The 17,404-nt window shown below is 38.9% G+C and overlaps 1 protein-coding gene across 2 annotated transcripts in view; it reads left to right on the forward strand.

Moving 5' to 3' along the window:
- myo1g (myosin IG) overlaps nt 1-17,404 on the forward strand; it is a 213,946-nt gene that overhangs the window by 99,553 nt on the left and 96,989 nt on the right. For both annotated transcript variants that reach the window (XM_061983202.1, XM_061983203.1), the window contains 2 exons: nt 15,144-15,367; nt 15,449-15,593. In XM_061983202.1, the coding sequence (XP_061839186.1) occupies nt 15,144-15,367; nt 15,449-15,593 (369 nt within the window). The remainder of the gene's footprint in view (nt 1-15,143; nt 15,368-15,448; nt 15,594-17,404) is intronic.

Consider the following 17,404-nt stretch of genomic DNA (forward strand, 5'->3'; position numbering starts at 1 on the left):
ATGACACCAATGTTATCTATTGGAATTGCTTAGTACTGTTATACTGTTAAAAGTGTTTATACTATTTATGCTTTCAAGTCCAAGTTGAAGAAATCTTGTTAAATGTTGACAGCATAACTACCAAAATACAGAAGTATGTCCTTAATATTTTTGCAGTGCTATTTCTGTTGAAAAGTTAAAATGATTACATTAGAGATGTGATGTGCCACTTTTCAAGTGTCTGATGGCTTCAATTCATTTTCATGAATTTTTCATATTTTGAATTCTTTTGAAAGGCTTACAAAAAAACTACATTTGAATTGTAATTCCATGCTATTGACAGGACTATTAATTTTAATGAAGTTAGCTTACCATGTTTACAGTATGATAATTGTGATAGAAATGTGAATTTACATTTTAGAATTTTGATGACATGTTTTAAATTGGTTAAAATCCAATCTGCACTTTGTTAGAATATTTAACAAATTGGACCAAGCTATATTTCTAACAAAGACAAATCAGTATTTCTTCTAGATTTTCCAGAACAAAAATTTTAAAAGAATTTCAAAATACTTTGAAATAAGATTTAAATTTGATTCTACAGATTTTCTAGATTTGCCATGTATCATAACATGGAAATCTAGGAGAATGTGTTGTGGATGATTGTGGACTGGGAATTTTTTTAATTTAATTTTTTTACACATTTTTATTAAAAAAAATTAGTACGGTTTTCATCAACCTATTCCGGGTTACGGTTGCAGTGATAACAAATACGGTTTTTCATTAATTAAAACATTTTTTTTTTTAAAAATGCGCGAGGCTATTTATAGCACCGCTGCCAAGCACGAGGCACCAGTTGCCATTGTTTCCAAACGAGCGAACGATCATGGAATCAGCCGGAGAAAAATCGCAAACGAGTCTTAAACCGAAAAGAAAACTGCAGTCATTCCGTGAAGAATATTCAAAAGCCTATCCGGGAATAATTATCCGTTCCAAAAAGGGTGAAAACTACGCGAATTGCACCTTGTGCAGACAAGATTTTTCGATCGGACACGGAGGAATTAGCGATGTAAAAGACCACGTTGGGACAAAAGAACACAAGTCTAATGCCGTTGCTAGCGATACAAGTGGAAAACTTTCAACGTTTTTTCGGATTTTAGCCACAAAAAGGTAATGACACCAATGTTATCTATTGGAATTGTTTCGTACTGTTATACTGTTAAAAGTGTTTATACTATTTATGCTTTCAAGTCCAAGTTGAAGAAATCTTGTTAAATGTTGACAGCATAACTACCAAAATACAGAAGTATGTCCTTAATATTTTTGCAGTGCTATTTCTGTTGAAAAGTTCAAATGATTACATTAGAGATGTGATGTGCCACTTTTCAAGTGTCTGATGGCTTCAATTAATTTTCATTCATTTTTCATATTTTGAATTCTTTTGAAAGGCTTACAAAAAAAACTACATTTGAATTGTAATTCCATGCTATTGACAGGACTATTAATTGTAATGAAGTTAGCTTACCATGTTTACAGTATGATAATTGTGATAGAAATGTGAATTTTAGGCACAGAATATTTTTTACAATTGAACAAGGCAGTAGATTATACAAGCTTGGACAGAAAGTTAATAATGACACCAATTTTTTTTTAATGGAATTGTTAGATAGGTTGATTGGCAACACTAAAATTGGCCCTAGTGTGTGAATGTGAGTGTGAAAATGTGAGTGTGAATGTTGTCTGTCTATCTGTGTTGGCCCTGCGATGAGGTGGCGACTTGTCCAGGGTGTACTCCGCCTTCCGCCCGATTGTAGCTGAGATAGGCTCCAGCGCCCCCCGCGACCCTGAAGGGAATAAGCGGTAGAAAATGGATGGATGGATGTTTAGTACTGTTTTACCATTTGTTTACTGTAAAAAGTGTTTATACTTTCAATGAACAAATTGAAGTCTTGTGAAAGGTTGACAGGATAACTGGCATTAACTGTCAAAATCATTTCAAACTATTGAAGTTAGCTTACAGAATAAACATGTCAATCAACCCATATGATTTTTGCTGTAATATTTTTGTTTTGAAAAGTCACTGTGACTGATAGAAAAGTGATGCTTTTAGCAACATTTTAACCTGTCTGAATGCAATCAATCATTTTGCGTCGGGGGGGCGAAGCCTGAACCCCCCACCAGGACTTTGTCCTGGACCTACCGGGCCCTGGACCCTGGCTACTAGGTTTTTCTGATTTCAAAAGTTGGCAGGTATGGAATAAACACTATGCCAGACATAGACAAATTAAGGCCCGGGGGCCACATGCGGCCCAATAAGTTTTTCAATCTGGCCCGTTGGACATTCCCAAATAATTGTTGTATATCTTTAACTGTAGCTGCCATTATGATGTGCAGTGATGTTTTCAAATGGCCGTGAGTCTTGAACTATACAAAGTATTTCAATGGTTGGAATCTGCGCTTTTGCATGATATACTAGTTACTATGGTAATCTAATTAGTAGTGATGGGTTGATGAGGCGTCATGAAGCGTTTCGACACATTGCAAAACTGTATTGATACTGTGTCGATACTGTGTCACTAAATACTGACATCTGCTGGACATTAAAAATCCCTACAGGCAACCTATGGACCGACTCAACTGACACTGATTTGATGCCCTAGTACAGGGGTCACCAACCTTTTTGAAAACAAAAACTACTTCTTGGGTACTGATTAATGCGAAGGGCTACCAGTTTGATACACACTTAAATAAATAAATATATTGGCATTTGTAAGCAGAGGTGGGTAGTAACGCACTACATTTACTCCGTTACATCTACTTGAGTAACTTTTGGGATAAATTGTACTTCTAAGAGTAGTTTTAATGCAACATACTTTTACTTTTACTTAAGTATATTTATAGAGAAGGAACGCTACTTTTACTCCGCTACTTTTACTCCGCTACTTTTATCTACATTCAGCTCGCTACTCGCTACTAATTTTTATCGATCTGTTAATGCACGCTTTGTTTGTTTTGGTCTGTCAGACAGACCTTCATAGTGCCTGCGTTTCAACAAATACAGTCACTGGTGACGTTCACTCCGTTCCACCAATCAGATGCAGTCACTGGTGACGTTGGACCAATCAAACAGAGCTAGGTGGTCACATGACCTGACTTAAACAAGTTGAAAAACTTATTGGGGTGTTACCATTTAGTGGTCAATTGTACGGAATATGTACTGTACTGTGCAATCTACTAATAAAAGTTCCAATCAATCAATCAAAAGTGTGAAGGAAAAAAGATACTTGTTTTATTTCAACCGTACCGTCAAAAGCCTCAAGACTGACCGCACATGAGGACGTTCCTGTCTTCACAATAAAAGTGCCGCGCCATCGCGCTTGCGCTTTCAAAACAAGAGTCTCCGAAAGCCAGCGCAAACAAGCTAGCAAGCTACGGAGTTTGACGCCAATATATTTCTTGTAAAGTGTATAAAAACGAATATGGAAGCTGGACAAATAGGATGCCAAAAACCCACCACTTTCATGTGGTATTAGACAGAAAGGAGGAACTTTTCTTCTCCTCCATTTGAAAACGTGGACGTTATCATCACAACTGTCTGATTACAATCAATGCAAGTCATCAGAATCAGGTAATACACCAACTTATATTCTAGTCTTCATGAAAGAAAGGAACCTATATGTTAAACATGCATGTATATTCATTAAAACACCTTTAACATGTAAACAAAAACAGCAAAATAAATACTTATAAATTATATACTGTATATATCAATGTATGTATGTATATATATATATATATATATATATATATATATATATATATATATATATATATGATATGTGTGTGTATGTTACTCATCAGTTACTCAGTACTTGAGTAGTTTTTTCACAACATACTTTTTACTTTTACTCAAGTAAATATTTGGGTGACTACTCCTTACTTTTACTTGAGTAATAAATCTCTAAAGTAACAGTACTCTTACTTGAGTACAATTTCTGGCTACTCTACCCACCTCTGTTTGTAAGTTACACGTAAGTGTGATTTAAACAAGAATAGCTAAATAAATAAATCTATATATATATATATAAAAAATGGGTATTTCTGTCTGTCATTCCGTCGTACATTTTTTTTTCCTTTTACGGAAGGTTTTTTGTAGAGAATAAATGATGAAAAAAACACTTAATTGAACGGTTTAAAAGAGGAGAAAACACGAAAAAAATAAAAATAAAATTTTGAAACATAGTTTATCTTCAATTTCGACTCTTTAAAATTCAAAATTCAACCGACAAAAAGAAGAGAAAAACTAGCTAATTTGAATCTTTTTGAAAAAATTAAAAAAAGAATTTATGGAACATCATTAGTCATTTTTCCTGATTAAGATGCATTTTAGAATTTTGATGACATGTTTTAAATTGGTTAAAATCCAATCTGCACTTTGTTAGAATATTCAACAAATTGGACCAAGCTATATTTCTAACAAAGACAAATCAGTATTTCTTCTAGATTTTCCAGAACAAAAATTTTAAAAGAATTTCAAAATACTTTGAAATAAGATTTAAATTTGATTCTACAGATTTTCTAGATTTGCCATGTATCATAACATAGAAATCTAGGAGAATGTGTTGTGGATGATTGTGGACTGGGAATTTTTTTAATTTAATTTTTTTACACATTTTTATAAAAAAAAAAAAGTTTTTCCGACGTATTACATTTTAGACAATTTCTCTTAGTTATTATTTCTCCGGCTGTAGAAAAGAGCCGCTCACAGGGCACAGAGGAGGCGTCAGTGCGACACAGTTGGCGTATCGGTCACGTGACCAAAACAGCTCATGATCGGTCACGTGACTTTCTAAAAGCGGTACGCGCACCGACACAGGGTTTCGCTCTATGAGCTCGACGCATGCGCCGATGCATCGGTGTTGCCGGACCCATCACTACTAATTAGTTACTATGGTAATCTGTCACAGCAGCTCAGGCGAGGCACCAAGCACTGGGTGGGGGAGCGTTTCCACAGAGTGTTTCCAGAGCGGCCAGCCTGCAATGCGGGTGTCAGGGACAGACGCGGAAGGACATTTTTACAACAAAGTTCTAAAGCTTAGTGATACATCACATATATCAGATTGTAGGTGGGTTTTTTTTACCCTTAGCGTTCATATTTCGCTGTGTTTGTTGCATTTCGCTTGATTGTAAAATATGTGGATGGAGAAGGGGTGTGACGTTCATATGTTGTCAATATTCAGTGTTTTATCCTTCATAGTTAATATTGTAAATCCCACATTCTTTATTTTCATTTACATTCTGGGTGTCTCATTCAGTGCATTTTTTTTAAATGACATTACATTTTTAAGGCATCTAAAACTAATGTAAAGTATCAAAGAAGAGAAGAGCAAGTAATTATTACATTTGAACAGAAGTGTAGATAGAACATGTTGTAACAGAAAATAAGCAGATATTAACAATAAATGAACAAGTAGATTAATAATACATTTTTACAGCTTGTCTTTCATAATGTGTACAAAATAATAGGTGTATAAATGACACAATATGTTACTGCATACGACTAATTAGGAGCCTTTGTTTGTTTACTTACTACTAAAAGACAAGTTGTCTAGTATGTTCACTGTTTTATTTAAGGACAAAATTGCAATAATAAACATATGTTTAATGTACCCTAAGATTTTTTGTTAAAATAAAGCCAATAATGCAATTTTTTGTGGTCCCCTTTATTTACATTTTGGTACCGGTACCAAAATATTGGTATCAAGACAATCCTATTAGATACCAAAAAGATGCCTAGTGTTGTCCCATACTAATATTTTCGTACCGGTACCAAAATGTTTTTCGATACTTTTCGGTACTTTCTAAATAAAGGAGACCACAGAAAATGGCATTATTGGCTTTATTTTAACAAAAAATCTTAGGGTACATGAAACATATGTTTATTATTGCAATTTAGTCCTTAAATAAAATAGTGAACATACTAGACAACTTGTCTTTTAGTAGTAAGTAAACAAACAAAGACTCCTAATTAGTCTATGCAGTAACATATTGTGTCATTTATACACCTATTATTTTGTCAACATTATAAAGGACAAGTGGTAGAAAATGAATTATTAATCTACTTGTTCATTTACTGTTAATATCTGCTTATTTTCTCTTTTAACATGTTCTATCTACACTTCTGTTCAAATGTAATAATCACTTATTCTTCTCTTCTTTGATACTTTACATTAGTTTTGGATGATACCACAAATTTGGGTATCAATCCGATACCAAGTCGTTACATGATCATACATTGGTCATATTCAAAGTCCTCATGTGTCCAGGGACGTATTTCCTGAGTATACAAACATAGAATACATTTTTAAAAAACGAGAAGAAGATGTGATGCCAAAAAATATCGACGTAATCATAGTAATATCGATTAGAGGCGGTATAGTACCAAATAGGATTCATTAGTATTGCACATACTTGCCAACCCTCCCGAATTTTCCGGGAAACTCCCGAAATTCAGCGCCTCTCCCCAAAACCTCCCGGGACAAATATTCTCCCGAAAATCTCCCGATTTTAAGCCGGAGCTGGAGGCCACGCCCCCTCCAGCTCCATGCGGACCTGAGTGAGGACAGCCTTTTTTCATGACGGGAGGACAACAGGGTGACAAGAACTAAATCATCCAGACTAGAGATAAATTGTATTATTATGTTTATTTTACCTAAAAATAAATATATTTATTAATTTAAAAAAAAAAAAACTAAATACATTTTTACTATATTTTGCTAAAAACATCAAAATTAATTGTATTTTTATTTGTATTTTTTTGTGACTCCTTATTACATCCAGCCATAGAATTATACATTAAAATAAACATATTTGAAATAATTGATTTTAAATGATCATAATTCATTTAAAATGACCATATTTAATTATTAAAATAATTGCTTGTTTATCAACAACTTTAGCATTTTATTCATTACATTTTGAAACTCTCAGAAGCCAAGTTATGTTATATTCCTTAATATTTATTTATGCAAGTTTGAAGTATCAATTATCCAAACACAGTTTTGTTTGCATATTTTCAGGATGTATATATATATATATATATATATATATATATATATATATATATATATATATATGTATGTGTGGGGAAAAAAAAAAAAATCACAAGACTATTTCATCTCTACAGGCCTGTTTCATGAGGGGGGGTTCCCTCAATCATCAGGAGATTTTAATGGGAGCATTCACATACCATGGTTTATATAGGGCACAGAGTGGGTGGGTACAGGCTGGTGTAGGGGCGTGGTGATTGGCTCATGTGTTACCTAGGAGGTGTTTCCGTCTGTGGCGGCATGTTGTTACAATTTCGCTGCGCTTGTTGAGGGATGACAGGTCTGGACGGTAAATAATAAACAGTTTTTCTTTCAAGCATAGGTTGCATCTTTTATTACCACTATTGTAAGGTGTGCTGGATGCGAGAATTTGCCATGTTATTGAATATTCAACATTATTGTCTTTGAGGTCCCAAATGTGTTTGCTGAGTTCTGTGGTATTCCGCAGGTTTTGGTTCCTGAAAGAAGCCTTGTGATTGTTCCATCTGGTTTTGAACTCCCCCTCGGTTAATCCTACATATGTGTCGGATGTGTTAATGTCCTTGCGTGTTACCTTAGATTGGTAGACAACTGATGTTTGTAAGCACCCCCCGTTGAGAGGGCAATCAGGTTTCTTTCGACAGTTGCAGTCTTTGTTGGTTTTGGAGTCGCTCTGTCCGGGGGCCGACGGCTCATTTGCAATTGTTTTGTTGTGGTTTGAGATAATTTGTCGTATATTGTTCATACAGCTGTAGCTCAATTTAATGTTGTTCTTGTTGAATACTTTTCTTAGGGTGTTGTTTTTGGGAAAGTGTTTGTCAATCAGATTGAGGAATTTGTGTCCAATGTTCGTTGAGACGTTTTTGCTGTATGGGGGGTTGTACCAGATGATGCCGCTTCGTTTTCTGTTCTTTTTTGGCTGGTTTCCTGGCGTGGGTTCATAGGTGAGGGTGAAATTGTATCCGCTTTCATCAAGGGCTTTTTGGTACGGGGGGGTTGCTTGGTCAAATTCAGCTTTGCTAGATGACAGCATCGATAGCCTTTTATTGATTCCGGTAGGTATTCTTTTCGTGGTGGTGGGTGGGTGGTTGCTGTCATGGTGCACGTATTGGAGTGTTGTGTTGGGTGTCGTGAATGGTTGGTAGCTGTTATTTCTCAGGTTGAAAGTGACGTCAAGGAAGATGACGGTTTGCTTGTTGGCTTCAATCGTGATCCGTAGGCCGTTCTCTTTGAAAATTTGGCATATGCGCTTCTTGGTATTCTCGCTGCTCCTTGGCGAGGCGCGACACACTGCCAGTCCGTCATCACGGTAAATATTTACCGAAGAAAGAAATCTTGTTAAATGTTGACAGCATAACTACCAAAATACAGAAGTATGTCCTTAATATTTTTGCAGTGCTATTTCTGTTGAAAAGTTCAAATGATTACATTAGAGATGTGATGTGCCACTTTTCAAGTGTCTGATGGCTTCAATTCATTTTCATGAATTTTTCATATTTTGAATTCTTTTGAAAGGCTTACAAAAAAACTACATTTGAATTGTAATTCCATGCTATTGACAGGACTATTAATTTTAATGAAGTTAGCTTACCATGTTTACAGTATGATAATTGTGATAGAAATGTGAATTTACATTTTAGAATTTTGATGACATGTTTTAAATTGGTTAAAATCCAATCTGCACTTTGTTAGAATATTTAACAAATTGGACCAAGCTATATTTCTAACAAAGACAAATCAGTATTTCTTCTAGATTTTCCAGAACAAAAATTTTAAAAGAATTTCAAAATACTTTGAAATAAGATTTAAATTTGATTCTACAGATTTTCTAGATTTGCCATGTATCATAACATGGAAATCTAGGAGAATGTGTTGTGGATGATTGTGGACTGGGAATTTTTTTTAATTTAATTTTTTTACACATTTTTATTAAAAAAAAAAAAAAAAGTTTTTCCGACGTATTACATTTTAGACGATTTCTCTTAGTTATTATTTCTCCGGCTGTAGAAAAGAGCCGCTCACAGGGCACAGAGGAGGCGTCAGTGCGACACAGTTGGCGTATCGGTCACGTGACCAAAACAGCTCATGATCGGTCACGTGACTTTCTAAAAGCGGTACGCGCACCGACACAGGGTTTCGCTCTATGAGCTCGACGCATGCGCCGATGCATCGGTGTTGCCGGACCCATCACTACTAATTAGTTACTATGGTAATCTGTCACAGCAGCTCAGGCGAGGCACCAAGCACTGGGTGGGGGAGCGTTTCCACAGAGTGTTTCCAGAGCGGCCAGCCTGCAATGCGGGTGTCAGGGACAGACGCGGAAGGAAATTTTTACAACAAAGTTCTAAAGCTTAGTGATACATCACATATATCAGATTGTAGGTGGGTTTTTTTTACCCTTAGCGTTCATATTTCGCTGTGTTTGTTGCATTTCGCTTGATTGTAAAATATGTGGATGGAGAAGGGGTGTGACGTTCATATGTTGTCAATATTCAGTGTTTTATCCTTCATAGTTAATATTGTAAATCCCACATTCTTTATTTTCTTTTACATTCTGGGTGTCTCATTCAGTGCATTTTTTTTTAAATGACATTACATTTTTAAGGCATCTAAAACTAATGTAAAGTATCAAAGAAGAGAAGAATAAGTGATTATTACATTTGAACAGAAGTGTAGATAGAACATGTTAAAACAGAAAATAAGCAGATATTAACAGTAAATGAACAAGTAGATTAATAATACATTTTTACAGCTTGTCTTTCATAATGTGTACAAAATAATAGGTGTATAAATGACACAATATGTTACTGCATAGACTAATTAGGAGTCTTTGTTTGTTTACTTACTACTAAAAGACAAATTGTCTAGTATGTTTACTGTTTTATTTAAGTACAAAATTGCAATAATAAACATATGTTTCATGTACACTAAGATTTTTTGTTAAAATAAAGCCAATAATGCAATTTTTTGTGGTCCCCTTTATTTACATTTTGGTACCGATACCAAAATATTGGTATCAAGACAATCCTATTAGATACCAAAAAGGTGCCTAGTGTTGTCCCATACTAATATTTTCGTACCGGTACCAAACATGTATTTCGATACTTTTCGGTACTTTTATAAATAAAGGGGACCACAAAAAATGGCATTATTGGCTATATTTTAACAAAAAATCTTAGGGTACATTAAACATATGTTTATTATTGCAATTTAGTCCTTAAATAAAATAGTGAACATACTAGACAACTTGTCTTTTAGTAGTAAGTAAACAAACAAAGACTCCTAATTAGTCTATGCAGTAACATATTGTGTCATTTATACACCTATTATTTTGTCTATATTATAAAGGACAAGTGGTAGAAAATGAATTGTTAATCTACTTGTTCATTTACTGTTAATATCTGCTTATTTTCTGTTTTAACATGTTCTATCTACACTTCTGTTAAAATGTAATAATCACTTATTCTTCTCTTCTTTGATACTTTACATTAGTTTTGGATGATACCACAAATTTGGGTATCAATCCGATACCAAGTCGTTACAGGATCATACATTGGTCATATTCAAAGTCCTCATGTGTCCAGGGACGTATTTCCTGAGTATATAAACATAGAATACATTTTTAAAAAACGAGAAGAAGATGTGATGCCAAAAAATATCGACGTAATCATAGTAATATCGATTAGAGGCGGTGTAGTACCAAATATGATTCATTAGTATTGCACATACTTGCCAACCCTCCCGAATTTTCCGGGAAACTCCCGAAATTCAGCGCCTCTCCCCAAAACCTCCCGGGACAAATATTCTCCCGAAAATCTCCCGATTTTCAGCCGGAGCTGGAAGCCACGCCCCCTCCAGCTCCATGCGGACCTGAGTGAGGACAGCCTTTTTTCATGACGGGAGGACAACAGGGTGACAAGAACTAAATCATCCAGACTAGAGATAAATTGTATTATTATGTTTATTTTACCTAAAAATAAATATATTTATTAATTTAAAAAAAAGAAAAAAAAAACTAAATACATTTTTACTATATTTTGCTAAAAACATCAAAATTAATTGTATTTTTATTTGTATTTTTTTGTGACTCCTTATTACATCCAGCCATAGAATTATAAATTAAAATAAACATGTTTGAAATAATTGATTTTAAATGATCATAATAATTCATTTAAAATGACCATATTTAATTATTAAAATAATTGCTTGTTTATCAACAACTTTAGCATTTTATTCATTACATTTTGAAACTCTCAGAAGCCAAGTTATGTTACATTCCTTAATATTTATTTATGCAAGTTTGAAGTATCAATTATCCAAACACAGTTTTGTTTGCATATTTTCAGGATGTAGATATATATATATATATATATATATATATATATATATATATATATATATATATATATATATATATATATATATGTATGTGTGGGGAAAAAAAAAAATCACAAGACTATTTCATCTCTACAGGCCTGTTTCATGAGGGGGGGTACCCTCAATCGTCAGGAGATTTTAATGGGAGCATTCACATACCATGGTTTATATAGGGCACAGAGTGGGTGGGTACAGGCTGGCCTAGGGGCGTGGTGATTGGCTCATGTGTTACCTAGGAGGTGTTTCCGTCTATGGCGGCATGTTATTACAATTTCGCTGCGCTTGTTGAGGGATGACAGGTCTGGACGGTAAATAATAAACAGTTTCTCTTTCAAGCATAGGTTGCATCTTTTATTACCACTATTGTAAGGTGTGCTGGATGCGAGAATTTGCCATGTTATTGAATATTCAACATTATTGTCTTTGAGGTCCCAAATGTGTTTGCTGAGTTCTGTGGTATTCCGCAGGTTTTGGTTCCTGAAAGAAGCCTTGTGATTGTTCCATCTGGTTTTGAACTCCCCCTCGGTTAATCCTACATATGTGTCGGATGTGTTAATGTCCTTGCGTGTTACCTTAGATTGGTAGACAACTGATGTTTGTAAGCACCCCCCGTTGAGAGGGCAATCAGGTTTCTTTCGACAGTTGCAGTCTTTGTTGGTTTTGGAGTCGCTCTGTCTGGGGGCCGACGGCTCATTTGCAATTGTTTTGTTGTGGTTTGAGATAATTTGTCGTATATTGTTCATACAGCTGTAGCTCAATTTAATGTTGTTCTTGTTGAATACTTTTCTTAGGGTGTTGTCTTTGGGAAAGTGTTTGTCAATCAGATTGAGGAATTTGTGTCCAATGTTAGTTGAGACGTTTTTGCTGTATGGGGGGTTGTACCAGATGATGCCGTTTCGTTTTCTGTTCTTTTTTGGCTGGTTTCCTGGCGTGGGTTCATAGGTGAGGGTGAAATTGTATCCGCTTTCATCAAGGGCTTTTTGGTACGGGGGGGTTGCTTGGTCAAATTCAGCTTTGCTAGATGACAGCATCGATAGCCTTTTATTGATTCCGGTAGGTATTCTTTTCGTGGTGGTGGGTGGGTGGTTGCTGTCATGGTGCACGTATTGGAGTGTTGTGTTGGGTTTCGTGAATGGTTGGTAGCTGTTATTTCTCAGGTTGAAAGTGACGTCAAGGAAGATGACATTTTGCTTGTTGGCTTCAATCGTGATCCGTAGGCCGTTCTCTTTGAAAATTTGGCATATGCGCTTCTTGGTATTCTCGCTGCTCCTTGGCGAGGCGCGACACACTGCCAGTCCGTCATCACGGTAAATATTTACCGTGATGACGGACTGGCAGTGTGTCGCGCCTCCACAACAAAACAATTGCAAATGAGCCGTCGACCCCCAGTCAGAACGACTCCAAAACCAACAAAGCATGTAACTGTCGAAAGAAACCTGATTGCCCTCTCAACGGGGGGTGCTTACAAACATCAGTTGTCTACCAATCTAAGGTAATACGCAAGGACATTAACACATCCGACACATATGTAGGATTAACCGAGGGTGAATTCAAAACCAGATGGAACAACCACAAGGCTTCTTTCAGGAACAAAAACCTGCGAAATACCACAGAACTCAGCAAACACATTTGGGACCTCAAAGACAATAATGTTGAATATTCAATAACATGGCAAATTCTTGCATCCAGCACACCTTACAATAGTGGTAATAAAAGATGCAACCTATGCTTGAAAGAGAAACTGTTTATTATTTACCGTCCAGACCTGTCATCCCTCAACAAGCGCAGCGAAATTGTAACAACATGCCGCCACAGACGGAAACACCTTCTAGGTAACACATGAGCCAATCACCACGCCCCTACGCCAGCCTGTACCCACCCACTCTGTGCCCTATATAAACCATGGTATGTGAATGCTCCCATTAAAATCTCCTGACGATTGAGGGTACCCCCCCTCATGAAACAGGCCTGTAGAGATGAAATAGTCTTGTGATTTTTTTTCCCCACACATACATATATTGCGCTCTACTACGGTATCGAGCACTATTTTTTGGATAACCTTATTAAGACATATATATATATTAGAGATGCGCGGTTTGCGGGCACAACCGCAGAGTCCGCGGATTATCCGCGGATCGGGCGGATGAAATTAAAAAAAATTAGATTTTATCCGCGGGTCGGGTCGGGCGGTTGAAATAAAAAAAAATTAGATTTTAAATAGATTCAGGCGGGTGGCAGTTAAACCAATTGGGAAATATATATACATAGTTAAATGTTGTTACCCACATACGAAAAACGAGCAGGCACCTGCAGCATATGCCACAACAGAAGAAGAAAAAAAAAAGAGATGGACACTTTTACGGAGCGGAGAAAGGACGCCTCGCCGGGGTCCGGGACCGAGGCCCCTTCCCCCGAGAGGGCCCCACCGGGAGCCGTAGCTGAGGCGATCCGCGAGAAGGGCCCGACGCACGTCCAGGGTCACCACCGCGCCCACCGCACCGACACCCCGCCTCGTCCGCCTTCGCCGCGGCCGGCGTCACGCGCAGCAGGTAAGCAGCTTACCTGCCCGCCACCCCCGTGGCCGGGAGCTCGTAACAGGGGTCACTCCGCGCGCTCCGCCCGCGCAGCTTACCTGCCCGCCACCCCTGTTGCCGGGGGCGCGTAACAGGGGTCACTCCGCGCGCAGTGCGCTCACGAAAGGGGTGGGGCTCACCCTGGTTGATATAGACAGCAGGACGGTGGCCATGGACGTCGGAACCCGCTAAGGAGTGTGTAACAACCCACCTGCCGAAATCAACTAGCCCTGAAAATGGATGGCGCTGAAGCGTCGGGCCCATACCCGGCCGTCGCCGGCAGCGAGACGCGCTTGGAGGTGCGCTCAGCGCGGCTCCCATATGATTGCGCACTGGTGTGTGTCTGGGTCGTGACAGCGTGGCACGCGAATGTCTGTGCTGCATTGGATCAGTCTCCTTTCTTTAACAGGCAAAAGCTTTATAACCTCACTAATGCCTTGCATCGTCTATATTAGATATATAACAACGGGCGGGTGCGGTTCTGATCAAATGTTACATCGATGGTTGACAACTTTCTGATGCGGTTGCGGATGAAATAATTGCCTATCCGCGCATCTCTAATATATATATATATATATATATATATATATATATGTGTATGAAATACTTGACTTGGTGAATTCTAGCTGTCAATATACTCCTCCCCTCTTAACCACGCCCCGCCCCAACCCCGACCACGCCCCCACCTCCCGAAATCGGAGGTCTCAAGGTTGGCAAGTATGGTATTGCAGTACTATACTAATACCGACAACCCCAGAGGTGCCACAAATATTTTTTTTTGCTAAGTTCTACCCGTTTTAATGAGGAAGCAATGATCTGCCAGTCCTTTCACTTGACACGTAGACACGATTTAATGTCCCAGACTTCCTGTTAATCAGCCACTAGGAATGGGCGCATGCCATCCAACGTGGCTCATGTATAGATGAAATGTACGCTTGAATCCTAATCCCCTCTCACGCTAATGGGGATCATTAATGTCATAAAAGTCAATTAGGAATTACCATCTTCTTATATAATGACCTACTTGGATGAGTCTGCAGGAGAAGTCCAATTGGAGCACATGTTTGGTTTTTCCGCTCACTGTGGTCCTTTCTCTCTTTAAAAAAAAAAAAAAAAAATCAAACAGGTGTGGCGTGGGGCTCTCGCCCGCATGAGGTGTCGCCGGATGAGGGCCATTTACGCCATCATGGGATGCTTTAAACGCTACAAGGTCAAGGCCCACTTCTGGGAAGTCGAGCAGAGGTTCGCCAATGTGAGGAACATGGCCGACTACGGGAAGAGCGTGGAGTGGCCGACTCCGCCCGCTGCTCTGACCGGGTTTCACGCCATCACCGTCACGCTGCATCGCAGGTCTGATTCCATTGGGGGGGGGGGAAAACATCGTTATGCTCCAGGCTTGGATGGATTCCCTGGTCCCTGTGTTGGTTTCAGGTGGTGGGCGAGGCAGACGGTGAAGAAGATCCCACCGTCTGACATGCTGGAGATTCGCGCCAAAGTGGCTGCTCTCACTGCTCTTGGCGGCGAGAGAAAAGACTGCGGCTTGATCCGAGCCTGGGAGAGAGACTACCTGGCCAATGTAAGGATCACACCAATCTGGCGCCCTAGGCAAGATTTTAGGTGGCGCCCCCCCACATCGGCAGTGAAGTGTATATACTCACAAGAAACTGAATAGCTTTGTCTTTGACCTTTTTTTTTTTACTTACAACTATACCTAATATATAAAGGGGTGGAAAAGTGACTATTACCTGCAGGGCAAACATTAGCTAACCAGAAGGCAATAATGTAAACAAAAAACACCTGCTTAAAAGATCTAATACAAATGTCCCTGAGGAATGTAAGGTGGGAGTACTGTAATTACCTAACGTTACATTATTATTTTCCATAACAATTTAGCCCCCTCCACAATATTAACCCGACGTTAAAACAGAACTAGCTATTTATTGATTAGCAATTGCCGAATCATGTAACATTAGCTTAATGCTAAAAAGCCAGCTACTATCACATTCTGTAACAGACAAATAATTTCATGTAGGCTAACGTTACCTACCTGCTACCTCTGTCTTTTCTTGTTTCTCCTCCTCTTCTTTTCTCTTTTTTCTTCCCTGGGCACCTGACAGTTTTGGCATCTTGTGTTGATTTTTTGATGTGGTGACGTCCAAAAAGAGTCATGATACGGGAAGGGAGGGGGCGCACTGTGCGGGGGGGGGGGCGTAATGTTGTAACAAATAATATTTCTATTAAATAGGCTTTACTTTGCATTTTAATTAACGTGGGATTATTTTTTGTATTTAGAAATAATATTACAAACTTTTTTTTTTCCTCCAACATTTGTGGCACTGGCGTGGCGCCCCCTGATGGACGGCGCCCTTAGCATTTGCCTATACGGCCTATGCCACGGGCCGGCCCTGGATCACACTACCTGTTAAAGTACTGCCTCTCTCAAAAGTGACGCATTTTCTTACTTGCATCAGGAATTTGTGACCTGGTAAAGAAGCATACCTGCCAACTACTCCGGTTTTCCCGTAATTAGTACGGTTTTCATCAACCTATTCCGGGTTACGGTTGCAGTGATAAAAAATAAGTTTTTTCATTAATTAAAAAAAACTTTTTTTAAAAAAAGTTTTATTCACGAAATCGCGTAACAACAATGACAATCGACACTGCTTCCCGTAACTTCCTATCGAGCCATTCCGAATGCCATGCGCGAGGCTATTTATAGCACCGCTGCCAAGCACGAGGCACCTGTTGCCCATTGTTTCCAAACGAGCAAACGATCATGGAATCCATCCATCCATCCATCCATCCATCCATCTTCTTCCGCTTATCCGAGGTCGGGTCGCGGGGGCAGCAGCCTAAGCAGGGAAGCCCAGACTTCCCTCTCCCCAGCCACTTCGTCCAGCTCTTCCTGTGGGACCCCGAGGCGTTCCCAGGCCAGCCGGGAGACATAGTCTTCCCAACGTGTCCTGGGTCTTCCCCGTGGCCTCCTACCGGTCGGACGTGCCCTAAACACCTCCCTAGGGAGGCGTTCGGGTGGCATCCTGACCAGATGCCCGAACCACCTCATCTGGCTCCTCTCCATGTGGAGGAGCAGCGGTTTTACTTTGAGCTCCCCCCGGATGGCAGAGCTTCTCACCCTATCTCTAAGGGAGAGCCCCGCCACCCGGCGGAGGAAACTCATTTCGGCCGCTTGTACCCGTGATCTTGTCCTTTCGGTCATAACCCAAAGCTCATGACCATAGGTGAGGATGGGAACGTAGATCGACCGGTAAATTGAGAGCTTTGCCTTTCGGCTCAGCTCCTTCTTCACCACAACGGATCGATACAGCGTCCGCATTACTGAAGACGCCGCACCGATCCGCCTGTCGATCTCACGATCCACTCTTCCAT

This window comes from Nerophis lumbriciformis, linkage group LG21 (genome assembly GCF_033978685.3).
Source record: "Nerophis lumbriciformis linkage group LG21, RoL_Nlum_v2.1, whole genome shotgun sequence".
In the NCBI taxonomy this organism is placed as follows: Eukaryota; Metazoa; Chordata; class Actinopteri; order Syngnathiformes; family Syngnathidae; genus Nerophis; species Nerophis lumbriciformis.